Source organism: Haematobia irritans, chromosome 2, assembly GCF_050003625.1.
Source record: "Haematobia irritans isolate KBUSLIRL chromosome 2, ASM5000362v1, whole genome shotgun sequence".
NCBI lineage: Eukaryota > Metazoa > Arthropoda > Insecta > Diptera > Muscidae > Haematobia > Haematobia irritans.
Window position 1 is genome coordinate 231,446,106 of NC_134398.1, and position 18,883 is coordinate 231,464,988.

General features: G+C 34.8%; 1 protein-coding gene across 1 annotated transcript in view; it reads left to right on the plus strand.

Annotated features, from left to right (window-relative positions):
• Positions 1-10,611: 10,611 nt before the first annotated feature.
• Positions 10,612-18,883, plus strand: part of LOC142227362 (uncharacterized) — a 338,342-nt gene continuing 330,070 nt past the window's right edge. Inside the window, exon 1 of the mRNA XM_075297853.1 lies at positions 10,612-13,766. Coding sequence (XP_075153968.1) covers positions 12,066-13,766 — 1,701 coding nt within the window. The 5' untranslated portion in view covers positions 10,612-12,065. The remainder of the gene's footprint in view (positions 13,767-18,883) is intronic.

Genomic DNA, 18,883 nt, shown 5'->3' on the forward strand with positions numbered 1-18,883 from the left:
TTTTTTAAAATATCTTTCTCACTTCTATATTATTTATTTAACATAGCTCTCACTACTGTTTGTTCTTTGACTACAAATCCTGTATAAGTAAATATCAGATTTTACAAATTTGTTTTTAAATTCTACCTTTTGCCTAAAAGGAGAATCGCAGCACTGACTATCAACTGGGCCCAACACACAAACGTCATAAGTAACTCATACAAGTCGGTCTATAATAGACTTGTCTAGTCTATTTATAGACCAAGTCTGTTTATAGACCAAGTCTATTTATAGACCAAGTCTATTTATAGACCAAGTCTTTTAATCGACCAGTAATTCACACAAAAGTCAATTTAAAGGATCTTCGTTTAAAGTAAACAAAGAACTTTAGTTGGAAACGTTTGATGCTGCGTTTCTTACAAACTTTTGGTTATAGAAAAAACGGAAAAATCGAAAAATTGCCAGGATATTTGATATATTTAACCATTAGAATTAATACAAATTAAAAAACAAATGTATTTTATTATTTTTATTGTTATTGGTGTTTGTGAATAACTATTGTAATGTTGCAAATGGATGTTTCCAATGTTTATATGGTGCCTTTGACATTGGCCGCATAAAATGGAAAATTCTTCACATGAAAATGTTTTCAATTTTCCATTGATCGTCTATTTTACTTTTTTAACTCTTTATTCCTTTCGAACGTGCTTCATTTAAACGCCAACATATGGCTAAGGCAAAGGCTCAACATCAACAATCAATGGATGGTGTTTGGTTTTCGTATAAGTGTCAGTATCGATGATTGTGCTACAAGAATCACTAAATCAGCAGCGCGGTATGAGAAGATTTGCGAACTGGGGCCTCACTTATGTTAGGGTTTGACGTTGAGAGTTCTACGACAAAGATGATTTTCTAGTGAATTTATTTAGAAAAACAGATACGCTACACCAGTTATGTTACGTCTACAATTGGCATTCGCAGTACTTGGAAAATGAGCATGGACACAATGCAGCAATGCCAAATTAGACAATCACAGTAAGTGAACCACTGATTTCCAGTTGCGAAGCGGACACTCAGACTCCTCGTAAAAGAGGTTACAAAATTTCATTAAGCATACGGAGGAATTTTTGGACTCAGTATTCCTCAAGTCGAAAAATTCCACATACCGCTCAAATCTCTCAATGAAATTGTTGTGCAGTTTAATATTCTTCTACTAATGAGAGTGCCTGGTCACAAGGATGTATTACTATACATCCGTTTTTAGTAAATAGGCTGGAGTACCTGGCTAGTAGTCTTTCTAATTTAACCCATTGTGGTTTGTAAGCTGCATAAGGAATAAAATAAATTTTCTTTCAAATGTCCAGATTACTATGTCTCGCCTCTCTCAGTTATTAGTTTCCTCATATATTTAAGTATTTCTTCACCTTTCATACTTTTGGCGTACAGCACTGTTCGCTGTAAACAAAAAAAAACTAAAAAATATTTCGTTATTTTTACGAAGAGAATTTTACACCAAGTTCGTTAGCAACATCAAAGAAAAGACTCTATAAAGCTAATTGATTTGCAAATTTTCTCAAAAATGTTTCCATCTTGAACCTCCTATAAATATAGAGACATTCTGAAAAAATCTTTTAAGCAAACAATGTCGCTGCGAGCTACTGTCTTTCTCCGATTCAATCAGATTGACTTTGAGTGATAGCATTTCCATGAATCTAAGCTGATCCATCTTAAAAGACTGAAGTTACCTGATAAAAGGCCTTCTATTCGCTTCCTATGTCTTATTGTTTCCACCAGAAAAAATGTTGCTCCTTTATATCCTACATATGTATATTGAACAATAGCACCTTGGAAACCACCAAGAGGACGAGGTGTGAAGACAATGTTTTAATCAATTAAAATTGTATTTACGACAGTTCGTGCGTGGCACAACAAAAAAGAGTTTTACTGTTGCCTGGACAATCGAACACCATTCTCTCCAGAGCAACTAACGCGTCTTTCATAAACACTTTCCCAATGACACTACTCTTACATGGAGCCTTAATGGCACCTGACAACTGTCACCAAGTGCGATTTATTGTACTAGAAAATAGAATCTGATGTTATGCCAATTGAGGCGATATGCATTTGTGGACGCAAGACCAACTTCCTCCAGACGCCAGTTGACTTTACTGCCTGCCAATAGCCAGGAGTGCATATCAAAGAAAAATATTTAAGGTTGAATAGCCCAAGAGCTTGTGATACCGAAACAAACAGAACAACATCGTACACGATGAATAAGCGATATGCTAATGATTTGATTGTAATCTTTGGAAAAGATCTTGTAAGATACAACACCAACTTCCAATTCAAGTGTTAAGAAGCAATCATCATAGACATGTTCCAATGTATGTACATGTCTTCTCCTATTCTCTCAAGTAATTTGTCCATGGTGTCATTCAGACAACATTTCATTAACAAAAGGAGATGATTTCACTTTGTCCATCTTCATCTTCATGTCCACTTGCCATAAATCTAATTAGTTACGTATATCTGATCACACAAGAGAAGGGGGGGGGAGGTCATTGGAGTGTGGAACATATAAAGTGCCATGAGTTGATATCATTGAAGATTTATCAACCCTATCGGAAATCATTCCATACTCCAGTAACAGTAATGGGAAGTTAATTCGTACAGAGAAATTTAATGTGGTCAAACGACGGGGCATGATTAAATTTTTGCTGTTGGGGGGAGGAGGGTTGGAGCAGACTAAAATGTATATCCAAGAACTATTAGAGGCAATTTAAAGTCGATATTGTAGAGAAGAGTCCCTTAATTGTTTCTAATTGAAATGTTAAATGAAAATTAAAATTTATAACAAATTATCCAAGATGGAGAAGATTATTTAATGGAGGCTAAAAATAGTCAGTATTAGAATATTGGTTCTATAGAAATTATATATTTTCTCTTGTTGTATCAGATTGAGGAACAGCGCGTCGATAATTCTGATCATAACATGTTCTGTAGAAAATCATAAGGTATCCTGAGAATGTCGTATGATTTGGAATTTGAATGAGCATCTTAAAAAAATAATCTCTCTCCACCAGGAGGAAAAATATAAAATACAACAGATTTTTTAAGCAAGATCTTTTATCCTTTGATTGAATGTACCACATCCAAGAATGGATTGTGAAAACTTACAGATGTTGCATATTTTTCAGAAGAACGAGTGGTTCGAAATGGGATCTCAAATCAACGATGACACACTTCAAATATTAAACCAGAATTATGCCAATCGTAACATATTCATCAATATTCTGGTGGACATCTGTGGAGAGAAGGTCAACATGTGAATTTTCCAACGAGTTGAACGGACTTGTTTTTTGGCATAAGGGGGGTCACTACCCCCTATATCATTCAAAACTTTGGGAACGTTGCTGGACTCTATACCTATTGAGATAAAAATCAAAACTGAAACTGCTATGGAAACGATAATACTGAAGATATTGGGGGAATGGACAAGAAACCATATGAAGCTTTAAAGGACTTTAGGGGAAAAGATGGGAGTAATGGCGGATGCAGCAACAACTAATGATCGTAAAACAGAGATGGCTATGATTAGAATACTAATCCTAGATAGACCTTGTTGGAAATTTAGGATCCCAGCATAATCCTGCGGCAGAATGCAAGCGGTAACAAAATGTGTCAAATGTTTCAATAAAAACTCGAGCCTGGGGAACATGAGAATATTCACATATAGCCGAATGGCGATGAAAAGATATTGATAAGATATTGTTGTGGGATAATGAACCCTATTTGAATAACAAAGTATGATAAACGAGATGATTCGCATCTTATGTTATGGGTGCTTGGCCATGGTGAAACAAGAGAAACTATAGAGACAAATAAACTGCTAATACTAGCTAGGAGGAAAAGGAGGGCAAAATTGGGGCTGACGATGAGAACACTTTGGAGGCAACCAAACGAAAAAAAGGGGAAACTACTCAAAGATAGTAACACAGCATTCATAAGGTATGGATATCACAATTGGGAATCTAGAGTTCAGGGCACATCTGTTTCGAATAGTAACAGCGGAATTTAATTTGTATGGCTGGTTGTGAGGATAGAGATCACTTGCTTTCACTAAAACTAAATGCATCCATAGGAATATGGATAAAGTATATATAAGTATATATATACGACCCCATAAAGTCGATCTGAGCATGTCCGTCCGTCCGTCCGTCTGTTGAAATCACGCTAACTTCCGAACGAAACAAGCTATCGACTTGAAACTTGGCACAAGTAGTTGTTATTGATGTAGGTCCATATAAACGGACCCCCAAATTTGGCTTGGGATTGCTCTAAGATAAGCAAATTTCATCCGATCCGGCTGAAATTTGGTACGTGGTGTTAGTATATGGTCTCTAAAAACCGTGCAAAAATTGGTCCATATCGGTTCACTTTTACGTATAGCCCCCATATAAACCGATCCCCAGATTTGACCTCCGGAGGCTCTTAGAGGAGCAAAATTCATCCGATCCGGTTGAAATTGTGTACGTGGTGTTAGTATATGGTCTCTAACAACCATGCAAGAATTGGTCCATATCGGCCCATAATTATATATAGCCCCCATATAAATCGATCCCCAGATTTGTCCTCCGGAGCCTCTTGGAGGAGCAAAATTCATCCGATCCGGTTGAAATTTAGAACGTGGTGTTAGAATGTGGTCTCCTACAAACACGCAAGAATTGGTCCATATCGGTCCATAATTATATATAGACCCCATATAAACCGTTTCCCAGATTTGATCTCCGGAGCCTCTTACAGGAGCAAAATTCATCCGATCCGGTTGAAATTTGCAACGTGGTGTTAGTATAAGGCCGCTAATAACCATGCCAAAATTGGTCCATATCGGTCTATAGTTATATATAGGCGATCCCCAATCACACAAAAATTGGTCCTTATCGGTACATAATCATGGTTGCCACTCGAGCCAAAAATAATCTACAAAAATTTTATTTTTATAGAAAACATTGTCAAAATGTTATTTCTATAGAAAGTTTTGTCAAAATTTGATTTCTATGGAACATTTGGTCAAAATTATATTTCTATAGAAAATTTTGTCAAAATTTTATTTCTATAAAAAATTTTATCCAAATTTTATTTCTGTAGAAAATTTCTTACAAATTTTACTTCTATAGAAAATGTTGTCAACATTTTATTATGTAAAAATTTTATTTCTATAGAAACTTCAAACTTAATTATATACGTATTTAATCGGCCTGTTTTAGTTTAATATATACCACGTATGGACTATGTGGTATATATTACGGTGTTAGGAAGTTTTAAGATACCTTGCCATCGGCAAGTGTTACCGCAACCCAAGTAATTCGATTGTGAATGGCAGTCTTCAGTAGAAGTTTCTACGCAATCCATGGTGGAGGGTACATAAGCTTCGGCCTGGCCGATCTTACGGCCGTATATACTTGTTTTTTTGGGAATTCCCCGTATACATTTTATATTTATTCCGAGAAATTTACTCTTTTTTATATACCCATGTACAGATGTTTATGTATGATTTATTGTAATTTAACTATCTTCTCTATATTCAATTAAACTCAGTAAATGTATGATAAGAATAGGCGAAATAACGATGACGTGAGAAACTGCCTCTTGGCATCTTTATCAGTTCCAATTCGTTCAAGTTTAATTTCATCATATGCTCGTATTCAAATGATTTACTATCGATGCAATGTCATATAAAATCAATTGTTTGAAGCAACCACGTCTTGGCCTCTCGTAATCCCTTAGCCCACCACCCTTCTTAATTCCCTCTTCCACAAAGATCGATTTAAATACGCAACATTTTCGAACAAAGATTTGCTTCTCAAATGGGTGGTTGAATCATCATAATTTAAAGTTAACGCATTGCTTTCTACTGCAATAAAAAATTGGTTAAAATCATTAAAAATTTATTGTTTTATACAGCATCCATTTGTAATTGTAGTGTAATTACAAATGGTTAGCTTGTCTTTTGCTCTTAGGATGCGTCAAGCGTTTAGTGCGTATATTTGTCAGATACAAAGATAGATAGCTATTTCTGCACTAACTTGTTTGTAGAGTTTATTTCAACATTGAAAGCTAAATGGATCTAGATCAAGTAAAAGAGAGAGAAAGAGAAAGATCTGTGCCTAGATAAATCCAAATGATCTTGTGTGTGCGTGTGTGTGTCTTTACATATCTACGTAAAGCCAAAGCATCCCATTTATCTTATCAGCATATAAATCGGCATTTCACATACCGGTGTAGCAAAGATTTGTTTACATTGTTAATGTCAGCGTTTATTACAAAAATTGCTCAAATAAATACAAACAAATCATAGACGAAGGTGGGAAATTCGTAAATGCTGAAACAAATGGAGAACTTAGACGTTACTAATACTTTCTTACTCTAATTTTTAGCAAAAATTTTACAAATATTATTGTAATTTTTTAGCATATAGTCCCCAAGAAATAAAGTAGTCCTGTCCTCTGCGTCTATACTGTTCTTGGATACCCAATATACTATGAAATGTTTATATTAATTCACTAGCAACATAAAATGTTGACATACGCACTTTCCTTATAAAATAGTCATGTTGAGATGCATTATTGCTCTCGCAAAGAGGATGATGCACTGGCAACATTGACCATGTTGAGTCAACATTGTCAACAATTCTCTCGCTGGTTTGAAAACAGCTGATTTTGATTTTGATGTTTTCTTCCGCTTTCTCAAAACTTGTTTGTGACGTACATATTGGCTGAATTTTCTTCATCGGAAAGGGCCCATAATAAAATGAATTCATAATAGAAGAATATCAAGGAGCTGTAGTACTCACTAATAAGTTCACTTAAAATGTTCATTTTTCATTTATTGGTACATATATATATAAACTAATATATGACAGTGCAGATTACCATGCGAAATCTTCAATGTTTTTCATCTTTTATTTTACTTTATATTTCCATGCAAATTTTGTTTCATCAAATTGTTGTCTCCCTAGCCATTTTATGATTTGGAAACAATTTCTCATTAATTTCAATTAAGTTGTGATATACAAATAACATAAAATATATCAGATACACGCAAGTCAAATAATACACTGATGGAAAAGACTTCCCAATATTAACAACACTTATCATCAAATTCGAGAAACAAAACAATTTCGTAAACACAAAAACAAAAAAAAAAAAAAAAACAAGTAAGGAAAGTCTAAAGTCGCGCGGGACCGACTATATTATACCCTGCACCACTTTGTAGATCTAAATGTTCGATACCATATCACATCCGTTAAATGTGTTGGGGGCTATATATAAAGGTTTGTCCCAAATACATACATTTAAATATCACTCGATCTGGACAGAATTTGAGAGACTTCTACAAAATCTATAGACTCAATATTTAAGTCGGCTAATACACTAGGGTGGAACACAATGTTAGTAAAAAAATAAAATGGGAAACGTTTAAATCTGAAGCAATTTTAAGGAAACTTTGAAAAAGTTTATTTATGATTTATCGCTCGATATATATGTATTAGAAGTTTAGGAAAATTAGAGTCATTTTTACAACTTTTCGACTAAGCAGTGGCGATTTTACAAAGAAAATGTTGATATTTTGACCATTTTTTTCGAAATCAGAAAAACATATATATGGGAGCTATATCTAAATCTGAACCGATTTCAACGAAATTTGGCACACATAGCAACAATGCTAATTCTACTCCCTGTGCAAAATTTCAACAATATCGGAGTTAAAAATTGGCCTCTGTGGTCATATGAGTGTAAATCGGGCGAAAGCTATATATGGGAGCTATATCTAAATCTGAACCGATTTCAACCAAATTTGGCACGCATAGCTACAATGCTAATTCTACTCCCTGTGCAAAATTTCAACTAAATCGGAGCAAAAAATTGGCCTCTGTGGTCATATGAGTGTAAATCGGGCGAAAGCTATATATGGGAGATATATCTAAATCTGAACCGATTTCAACAAAATTTGGCACGCATAGCTACAATGCTAATTCTACTCCCTGTGCAAAATTTCAAACAAATCGGGCCAAAACTCTGGCTTTTAGGACCATATTAGTCCATATCGGGCGAAAGATATATATGGGAGCTATATCTAAATCTGAACCGATTTCAATCAAATTTTGCACACTTTACTATACGACCAAGTGTTATGTTTGTACAAAATGTCAAGCAAATCGGTATAAAACTCTGGCTGCTGGGACCATATTAGTGCATACCGGGCGAAAGATATGTATGGGAGCTATATCTAAATCTGAACCGATTTCTTCCAAAATCAATAGGGAACTGTTCTGACCCAAATTAGGAACATGTGTCAAATTTGAAGGCGATTGGACTTAAATTGCGACCTAGACTTTGATCACAAAAATGTGTTCACAGACAGACGGACGGACGGACGGACGGACAGACGAACAGACGGACATGGTTATATCGACTCAGGGACCCACCCTGAGCATTATTGCCAAAGACACCATGCGTCTATCTCGTCTCCTTCTGGGTGTTACAAACATATGCACTAACTTATAACACCCTGTTCTACAGTGTGGCGCAGGGTATAAAAAAATACAAACTATTTTCAATTTAAAAAAATCCAAGTACACAAAAAAAAATATTGTCGTGATGTCAAAGATTTCATGTCCGTAAAATACGAATACGAATTTTGCTTACACTCAAAAAAAAAAGTTTACTTGTATCCGTAGATTTTGACCTTCCCTTAAGGATTTTGGCATTGATTCCGGGCCAAAGATGCAGCTTCTTTAAAATAATGAAATTTTTTAGCGACCTATCTGGCTGTAAATCTAGGACAAATAAAATTAAAATTGGGATACAGATCTCATTTATCAAATTTTCATTCTCATTTTGCGGTTTATTAATAAAGGTACTCACGTACAAACAAATGCCAGTTTAAAAATCCAAATTATAGTGGATACTTCAAAGTCAAAAATGTTTTCTTAATTCCAAAAAAATCTTCTAATTAAAGACGCTAAATCCTCAAAATAAGCCTTAGCCTATATTTGAAGCGTTTTCATCTTAAATCTAAAGTTTCAATATTTCAGTTAATTTAAGGACAATTTCTTTAAATCAAAAATGTGTTTCTTTACTTTAAGGAAAATTAGCCTTAGTTCAAAGACTAAAGACTTTAACGGAGGGATGCAAATTTACAAAATTTGTGTCCTAAATTTAATGAAAAAAAAAATTTTTAAGCAAAGATTATAAACTTTATTTCAATTAAAATTTCATTATTTTAAAGAAATTTGTCCTTAATATTTTGAAAATTTCGCATCCTAAAATTTAGGTTGCGTAACCTTTAATATCACCTAAATATTTTTTTCAGTGTAGCATAAAAGACGCATTTCTCTGATATTAGTTTTTTTCCTTGTCCAAAAGTCGATAAACTTTTCGCCTTATACTTAAGTGATTCGACTTAAAATTGGGTATCGTAACATGAAAGAAAAATCTTCAAAATTAATTAAATCGTCTCTAGGTTAAAGGTTAAAGTGGCAGCCCGATTAAGATTCAGGCTCACTTAGACTATTCAGTCCATTGTGATATAAATCGTCTCTAAATTTGTTGACTTTTTGTATCTTGCGTACAAATAAAAAAAAGTTTAAATACAGCAGATGTTTTTAATACTTTATTTTATTTTATTTTATTTTATTTTATTTTATTTTATTGTCGAAAGGTCCTTGCTTCAATTCTCCCCGCAATTCTTTGGCGCGGAAACAATACCAACATCATTAGGGTAAAGACAAAACCTTTGAGACCGGGCATAATTTTTCCAATGTATAATTATAATCGGAAAATACATAAGAAAGTGCTAAGTCGTATAGATTCATATAAACTTGATTGTCTCAATTGAAAAGTTATTTGAGTTCTGTGTTTAATATCATTTAACTTTTTATAGAATTAATTAAAAAGTTAATTGAAATTGCCGAAGAATTTAAATAATTGTGTTTTTTTTCAAGTATACTTTATTTCTAATTAATACTCTCATTGATATTCACCATTTTCGTAATTGAAGCAATTTCAATTACAGAATTAACTGGATCAATTAATTTCGTGTTTGACTCAGACATATTTTGTTCTGTGTTTCATTTGAATGTTTTTAAAGTTGATTAAATGTGTAATTGTACCAATCAAAATGTTTAATTAAATTTGCCTTCTGCTTCCATTAATTTTTTTTGCAGTGTACATACATGAATTGAGATATATATGACAAGGTAAAACGAATTCCCTTGAATTTCAAAGAATTTGCAAATAAGCGCGAACATTTTTCCAACATTATTGAGAACTGTCGTCAGAAGGGACCTTTTTGCCATTCCTTTAATTTCTATAGAAAAACACACTTGTGTGTTTTCCTTTCCACCCACTGAGAATGTATGTGAAAAATGTTTAGCAATTACTGCGTAGCAACATGTTGTTCTACACCCATGTTGCGCATGTAACTGCATAGCGCAGCAACAGCAACAACAATCAACTGCCGAACTAACCTCAGTGAATGTTGCTATGAACGAATGTATCAACGAACGAATGTTTTGGCCTTTGTTTGGATGAAAAGTTTGATTCCATCGGCATGTTGTTAGTTTTCAACGTGAATTACAACTGTTCATACGTGTTTACGGTGTATTTGCAATCGCTCTCCCAAAGAAAATAACAACAGCACCTCATCATTATTGTAGCCATTCTCAACGCACTGTCAATAACTCAACATAGAGTTTTTTCGGTTTTGTGGTGTGTGAGGCAACGGAAGCATCAAAATAACAACGGTTTGTTTTGATTCTCAATAAAAATTACGCTTTGATGTATGGGAATGCAATAACAGCAACAACAATAAAGTGGTGTAATAGTGATATTTTATTTGGTTGTATCGCTTAAGCGACCGTGTGACCACCATTCGTTTATCTGTGTCTCTCTCTCCAATCTGTTCATTGGTCCATGTGAAAGAAGAAAGAAGGAATTCGAAATTCCAATCGAAAATAATTCGTTTTAATTAAAATTTATGCACTAGGATTTGTAAAAGTTTGTGAATGTGCAGAGTCCTATCGTGGTGGCCTTTACAAAGTGAAGTTGTTGTTTGAATGAACTTGAAGTTTTATTTTCAAGAACACCGGGCAACGACAGCATTATCAAGAAGAAAAGTAAACAAATCACACTAAGAATTGTATGCAAATAATGAGAGCTTAAGTGTAGTTGAGATTTGATTTCCTGAGTACTTGGTGCGTGTGTGTGTGTGAGACGGTGTGTGCTTAAATAATTCACTTAGAAATTCATGTTCTAGAGGCAAGTCTAACGGTTGAGTGGCTTCCCCAAAATTTATAATCGTTCTGTGGATAGCTGCTGTCGCGTTAGCTAAATCGCGTTTTCGCTTTAAGGCAGCTGGCTGTGTAACGCAAAGCCAAGCTCACGCTCTCCTCTGCTCTACAAACAAAAGTCCGCGAGCTTGTAGAGGGCCAAAAATAAAGGTGCGTTTTTTTCCAAGCCATTTGGCAACTTTTCACGGCGTAGTGTCTGAGGCCGGCTGTCAATCACTAAATAAACAACAAAAACAACAACATCAACAGTGTTTATAGTTCATTTTTGTTTTGCAGCAATAACAGCAACAACAAGGAATGACAAAGTGTTTACTTATGTATGCGTGTTAATGTGAAATAGAAACAACAACAACAATAACAACGATACAGATACAGAGTAACAACAACGTGTGTACATAAAATTCTCCAATAAATGTCAAACAATTTGTTCGTTGTTTTTTTTTTTCTTTCGAAAAAAAACAAGAGTAACTAGGAATACTAAGTAACTTTGAAGACAAAAAAAAAATACAAAGAAAATAGAGAAAAAAGTGTTCATTAAAAGAAGAAGAAGCATAGCAAATGCTTAAGATGTTTTGCTAAAGTGTTTTTTGCAAAGATTTCATAAATTTTCATAAATTACTGCCCTCTATTGGTTTTGTGCGTGTGTGTGTTTGTGACATCGACGACATTACAGCAGCATTCGAAAACCATCTAAGTTTAATCAGAAATCTCTATCAACATCAGCGCCGTCATCATGGCTCAACGATCTTTAAAATCTTGGCATCATAAACCCCCCAAGGCAAGGAGACATCTCCTCCTTTCTCATTGCCTGGCAATGGATTTTCACCTATTGATAGTTCTTGGTTGCTGTTTATGCCTCATCCTATGGCCCCAGGCATCTGGAGCCACATTTGACTCTACTATGCAAGATTTTGGAACCGTTACAGCAAAAGGTGAGAACATCTTCATGATGGCCGCAGCCTCTAGTATCAATAGTGGCGATGATCTTGGCAATGCTTTTCCTAGCGAAATGCTGGCAGATGACGATGATGATAATGACGATGACGACGATGACAATGAAAACAACCACAACTCGAGTGAAGCCGCAGACCATGTAGACAATGGCAACAAAGCGACTAATGTTGATGGTGGCAAAATACCACTAATGGCAAATGCCAGAAAAGAACATAGATCCAAGGCGGAAGACTTAGAAATGATGCAACCAGAACGCATAATGGGCCAACAGCAGCAGCAGCAGCAAAAAGATCTTAAGCCAAAGCAGCTTGAGAACAATCGACATCTTAGATACCAACAAATACAGCAGGCTCTTAGGGAACCCATTACCCCTTTGCCTCCCCATAGGCAAGAACATCATCAACACAGCCATCATCATCGTCATCACCATTCGAATGCCAGGCAAGAGGAATATAAATGGCCTTTACACCAGCGAAATCGTCACCATTCGCAGCATCAGCAATTTTCGCATCTTTCTCATAGTCATCACCATCGCCATCAGGAGCATTTGCATCATCCCCGAAGACATAATTTTACTGCCACTGCTACTGCAACAACAACAACTAGCACTACCTTGAGACCCCGTTATTTTGATCGTGATGGCTTATATAGCAATCCCCTAACATGGATTCCCACCACTCAAGGGCCACTTGATCCCTCCGATGAGCAGAACAAATCCCCAGAAATGAAAAACAAACGCCTCTCTAATCCCCACAATCATTTGTTCAATGATGAGGATATGTTGCAATTATCTGAGGATGATGATGATGACCGTGAGGCTGCCAACAAAAAGGAAGAGGAATTCAAACGTATTTCCTTGTCCTTGGATGCCAACAAGGATAGTGGGGCAGGCAGTGAAAATAAATTGTTGGATTCACTAAACTTCAGTGAAGATGATGACGACGATGATGATGACGATTATTCCTATGAAGATGACAGCGCTAACAATGAGAATGTGGATTTAAATAAGAATCGCCATCCTCCAACAACAGCCCAGGGAGTCAACAGTGCCAAAATCAATGTCAAGCGTTACACAAATCCCATAAAATCCCCTTATAAGGCTACGTCCTCCTCAATGATGGCCTCAGCCAACACAAGAAAACGTCAACAATTTCCCTTGCAGACTTCATATTCTTCTGGTCCATCGCTGACATCTTCTAAAATGGATGATAGTGAGGATTACGATAGTAATGATGACAATTCCAATGATGATGATAATTTCTCCGATGAGAAATGGAATAAAATCGAACATGAACACTATCGCAAACAATTGCAACATCAGAAGGCCATGCAGGCTTTACGTTCTCGACGACCTTCTCCACCCTTGGATAATGGTTCACCACCCAACAGTATCGTCAACAAGAATAATAAGAACTCTAACAGTAAATTCTCTTCATCGGCCAAATCAGCATCAACGGCAAAACGTCCTATTTATAATGAGGTAAGTGGAAAAGAACTTTGGTAAGCTAGAATGTGAATAGATTTTGTGAGAGTTTATTGCTGGATATTCTCCGTAATCTAAATCTAAATGAGATTCAGTTATTAAAATTTATGGAAGGGAAAATTCTCAGCAGTGTGTAAGGTGGCCGTGGAATACGCACATATATCCCTTAAAATATTTCTGTATGTAATACGAATAACTAGTATATCGTCAGTATTTTTTTTTTTGGATTTGAACTAAATTTTTGGAATTGGAATATGAAGAAGATAAAAAATGATTATGATCCTGAGCTGATTTTTTTGATCGTATTTCCGTTGAGCTTAACATGGAATCGGGCAGCACTCAGTAATAAGAGAGAAGTTCACCAATGTGGTATCACAATAGACTGAATAGTCTAAGTGAGCCTGATACATCGGGCTGCCACCTAACCTAACCTATTTCCATAAAAGGTTTTCGCAGATTTCGTGGGTATCACTTTGCTTTCGGCGAAGCAAGAGAGTTCGCATCATATGAAAACCGACACGATATTTCCATGAATTTATTCTGTCACTTGGCTTGGTGTAAATGATTGCAGAACACAGTAGATCAAAAGACGAAAATCGATTTTTGTTAAAAAAAACTGCTGAAGTGGGCTATTTTTAATCTTCAAATACAACTTTGAATTTATGTTTGGAATATCATACCTATCGGGTTGGCCAAAATCGAATTTTAAAACTTTTAAGAAAAAATCCGAAAAGTGAAATTTTGACTGAATGGAGAAAGAGATGAAGACCATTTATCCTGACAACTCATTAATAAGTCCAAATTCGCTAGAGAACTCGAATTTTCAACAATCAAAAAGTTACTTCTCCAAATTTTGATAAATTCCGGAAATCTATGGTTGTATAACTCGAAAAGTCTCTTTACAATTCCTGAGTCTCAACTGTCCTTTCCCTTAAGATTACATATCCTTTCAATTGCTCTTTAGCCATTTCATTGCCCCTACAGTTTGGATTTCGTTGGATTGGACCAATTTTTTTATCGAATCCATGTTGTTTGGACAATCTACCAGTATCATTATTACGAGATAGCATCATAGTCATTCCATAGATGGTGAATTTCTTACCTATCAGTGAGTACTTGGCCCGATGTCATGTTTAGCTCAATAACAAGGGACTTACTTTTTATACCATACTGCGGACGGCGGTTCGCTTTAAGTGTGAAGTTGTGAATCACTCAGAAATATCACCACAACAGTTGAAAGGAGATAAACCAAAGCTGAAAAACTTTTTGGCATCTAAGTGTGTATCTCATCTTTGAAGAATTGCGGTCCACCAGTCCATAAACCGCATCAGAATGTATTAAATTCCGTTTATTTACGTACTCATTGAGACAAAAATGAGCCTTATCGCAGAACCCAGTTTTCTATAAGAAGCGCACGATGAAATTTTTTTTAATAGATTACCCGTTTTAATAATAAAATTCAAAAATTTGCAAGCTTTATTTGTTTGTAAGATGATTTATGGTTAAATTATGAACCGAACTGAAGATGTTTGACAATGTAACGAAACACGAAACGTGCGTCAGCTGCTTAAACCAGTGATGCCAAATCGATAATATCTAAAAAATCACCCTTTAATAGCAGATTGTTCCCCTGCATTTAACTTCTTTGAGTGTAAATGATTTAAAGCACAAGCAACACCTTAATGAACTAAACCGCTTGTAGTTAACTGCCTTAGCTCTGAATGGAAAATATGGAGAACCTTTGTAGGTCATTCAGCTCAAAGAATATGAAATAAATCACACAAAATGGAATTCGTCTTTAACGGAGTTCTTTTGAATGTTGTCCCCTTTTGTTTACACAAAACGATGAAACCTCAAAACTCCGGGAGTTGCATGTCCCGCTATAGCAATTCTATAGTTCCACTTTCTATAACCTCAATTGTCCCCTAATTCCGATGCTGTGATGATCCGCAATGACCTTATCAGTTTCTACTGTTTAACAACAACAGCAAAAATACAAAAAGAGTGTGGCATTTGTTCTCTTTCTGTTTTTTTTTTTTAATTTAAAACAGAACACAATCGAAACAAAAACACTTGTGTTTGTTTAGTTTTCAACAGCAATTCTGCCCATCGCCCCCAATCATCACAAAAATTTCCAACAAAAAACAACTTTTGCTTGGTGCGGAGCACTTGCAACATCCTCTCTTGTTCCGTTTCCATACAATCACACACACACACACACACACACAATCTAATCCCCATACATATACAAAACATTCGGTTGCCCTATTGCAACATTGAATGATTTTGCGACAGATTGTATGGCAAGGGTGCTTGATTGTTGAATGTATGGGGTCGTCGTAGGTGGTTGAGATCATTCTCAAAACGTACACATCTCCATGCACATCAGTCGTCCATCATCCATCATTCGCTAGTAAATTCTGGCTATGCATGATAGTGAGTGACATGGTTCAGGAGCTAAGCTAAAGGTTGTTGTTACTGCTTCTGGCGTATTCGTTATTGTATTGAAGCTTTTTATTGGCATTACCATTGTTCTTGAGCTCCCTAGAAAAAAACAACTCCGACAACATTGAATTCAGGTCTGGTCTCTGGTTTTCTTTATTGCCCTTGTTTTGTTTTTATTGGAGAATTGTTTTTTTTTTAATTCACTTATTTTTCATGGCCTTTGTTCCTTTGGCAATGCGTGCATTTGGTTTCGTGCATTCATTTTGCGGTTTTATAGTAAATTTGTTTAATCATTAATTCTCTCTTTTTGTTGTTGTTATTGTTGTCTCATCAGTATCAACATCAAATAGCTGACAAGCTTTTTGTTCTTATTTGGCTTTCTATTAAATAATTGATGAGTGGTTAATAAAGAGAGACAATTGGAGTATGTGTATGTGAGTGTTGGAGAGAGATATGGTGATTTTTTGTTGTTATTGTTATTCTCCTAGAAAAAAGGGGAATATCAATGCAGCTTATTGTACAACCACAAAGCATTGAGGCCATAGAGTATCTATCATTTATAATAGAAACGGAAGAAAATGAATAAAAAAAGAAACATCGGCCAACGCATTTAATCGGAAATTAATTTTTTATCATAAAGTTTATATCATATGGTATAGAAGGGAAACATATCCGGAAGTAATTTTAATTAGTTTAAGGGAACTTTTGTTTTATTAAAAGGGGGATTTTATAACTCGAATCGCTTTGGGAAAAAATAAAGTATAAATGTACTAAATGAAAATATATATGTAATATACGTAATATACGTTCGTGGTTTTAACTTACATCGGATAAGATAGTGAAAAACGCAGGATTTATTTCCTATTCATGTCCAAATATCAACATATTTGGTTACTTATTTTACAATTGGGATCCAATATTTTATTCGTGCAAAAAAAAAAAATATTTAAATCTAACCTTTATGCCGATTAAATAAACGATCTCTCATAAGAAGGAGTTCCCCTAAATAAAAAATAAATTCTCAATTTCTATCTCAGGCGATTTTAGTAAATGGAAATATGTAATTGCTTTTGTGAGGAAGGAAATCTTAGACCAAATCAGTTTTCTTTTGTTACAGGCTAAACAAAGTTCGTTGGGGACAAGTGTGGTAATGACCGCCATAAACAAAGATTTATTTGCCCTCACCTGTCCTGTTGAATCTAGTTCAACAATTTTACTATTTTTTTTTTAAACTATGAATTATTTGAATTTATTATTGAACTGCAGTATCTACTATATAAATGAATTATTGAATCGTAATGAAATAACTTTAAATTCAGCCAAAACGGCAACCCTATTTTTTATCCGTACTATAACAATAGTTTTGCTCAAATGAATTAAAATAGTTGTCCTTTTCATTACTGAATTGTTTAACTAACATTGCTTTATTAGACTATTGTTAAAATTCTCAACTTCACTTGTACATCTTCATCGAAGACGGTAAGAAGCACCATTGAGAGCCACAACAATAAACCTGTATACTGAATCTTGAAATTTTTTCTGTTTCTTTATTTTTTTGGTCAATGGTCTTGGTTTCTGCATTAACAACTCTGGGAGTTTACCATTATTAACTACAGTCCATTTTAGAAATTACTCCAACGTTTTTTCATGTCCTATATTCAGTTCAGGATATCTTTCTCTTTACGTTCCTTAAGGATTTTCCCGAATGACCTTCTATTCCGTTCGAATAACGAGGCGTTTGTTTCGCTTGAAATATAGTTAAAAAAGTGGTGTGCTTAAGAATGAGTCATCGAGAACAAAGTCCAAAGCGTGATTAAATTCAACACCATGATAAGAGATGTGCGATAATATAACTTCCGAATTTAGTTAGTACAGACACAACCCATTTTTTTTGGCAGAGCTCTGTTAATTAATTAACATAACTTCATAAAGGTGCTAACAGAGCAATGTAATGACTGCTTATCTTTTATATGTTTACAAAAATTAAAGAATAATTAAATATTTTTTAAAATTAAAACATATGCTCATAAATTTCATGTGGTATATAGGTCATGGTGGAAAAGATGGTATATATTTACTCTCTAGAATTTTATAAAGAAATTTATGTTTCTCTAAAACTCACCGACGGATTTAAAATATCGATAGAACTCTTCAAGCCCTTTCATATGGTGTATGGGTCATAGTGGGACAATTGTCCATGTGGCCACAATGGCCATTGGAGTCCCATCCTCTCAAAAAAGTGTAACTAAATTTTCTGCAAATTTTTGAGTCATAGTATATAGGAATGTAGCTGTGATTGACAATGCCACAAGTGGATGGTTTAATTTTAGATCAAGTAAATTGGTCCCGAAGAGTATTTAATATTTTTCCTGGTGATCAAAAAATGAATCTATCATTGGTTAGAACAGAACATACCTCTATTAACTCTTTACAGTGCTCTGTTAGCGCCTTTATGAAGTTCTGTTAACTAATTAACAGAGCTCTGCTACAAAATGGTTTGTGTCTGTGCTAACTAAATACGGAATTTATCTTCACGCACATGATAAGAGAATCGTCTGGATAATTTAACTTGTGAACTTCTTTAAAAATATATCCTAATTGAATTTGTGAGAATAATTGAAATCACAATAATAGTTAGAAAAAATGTAAACTACATTATGGGAAAAATG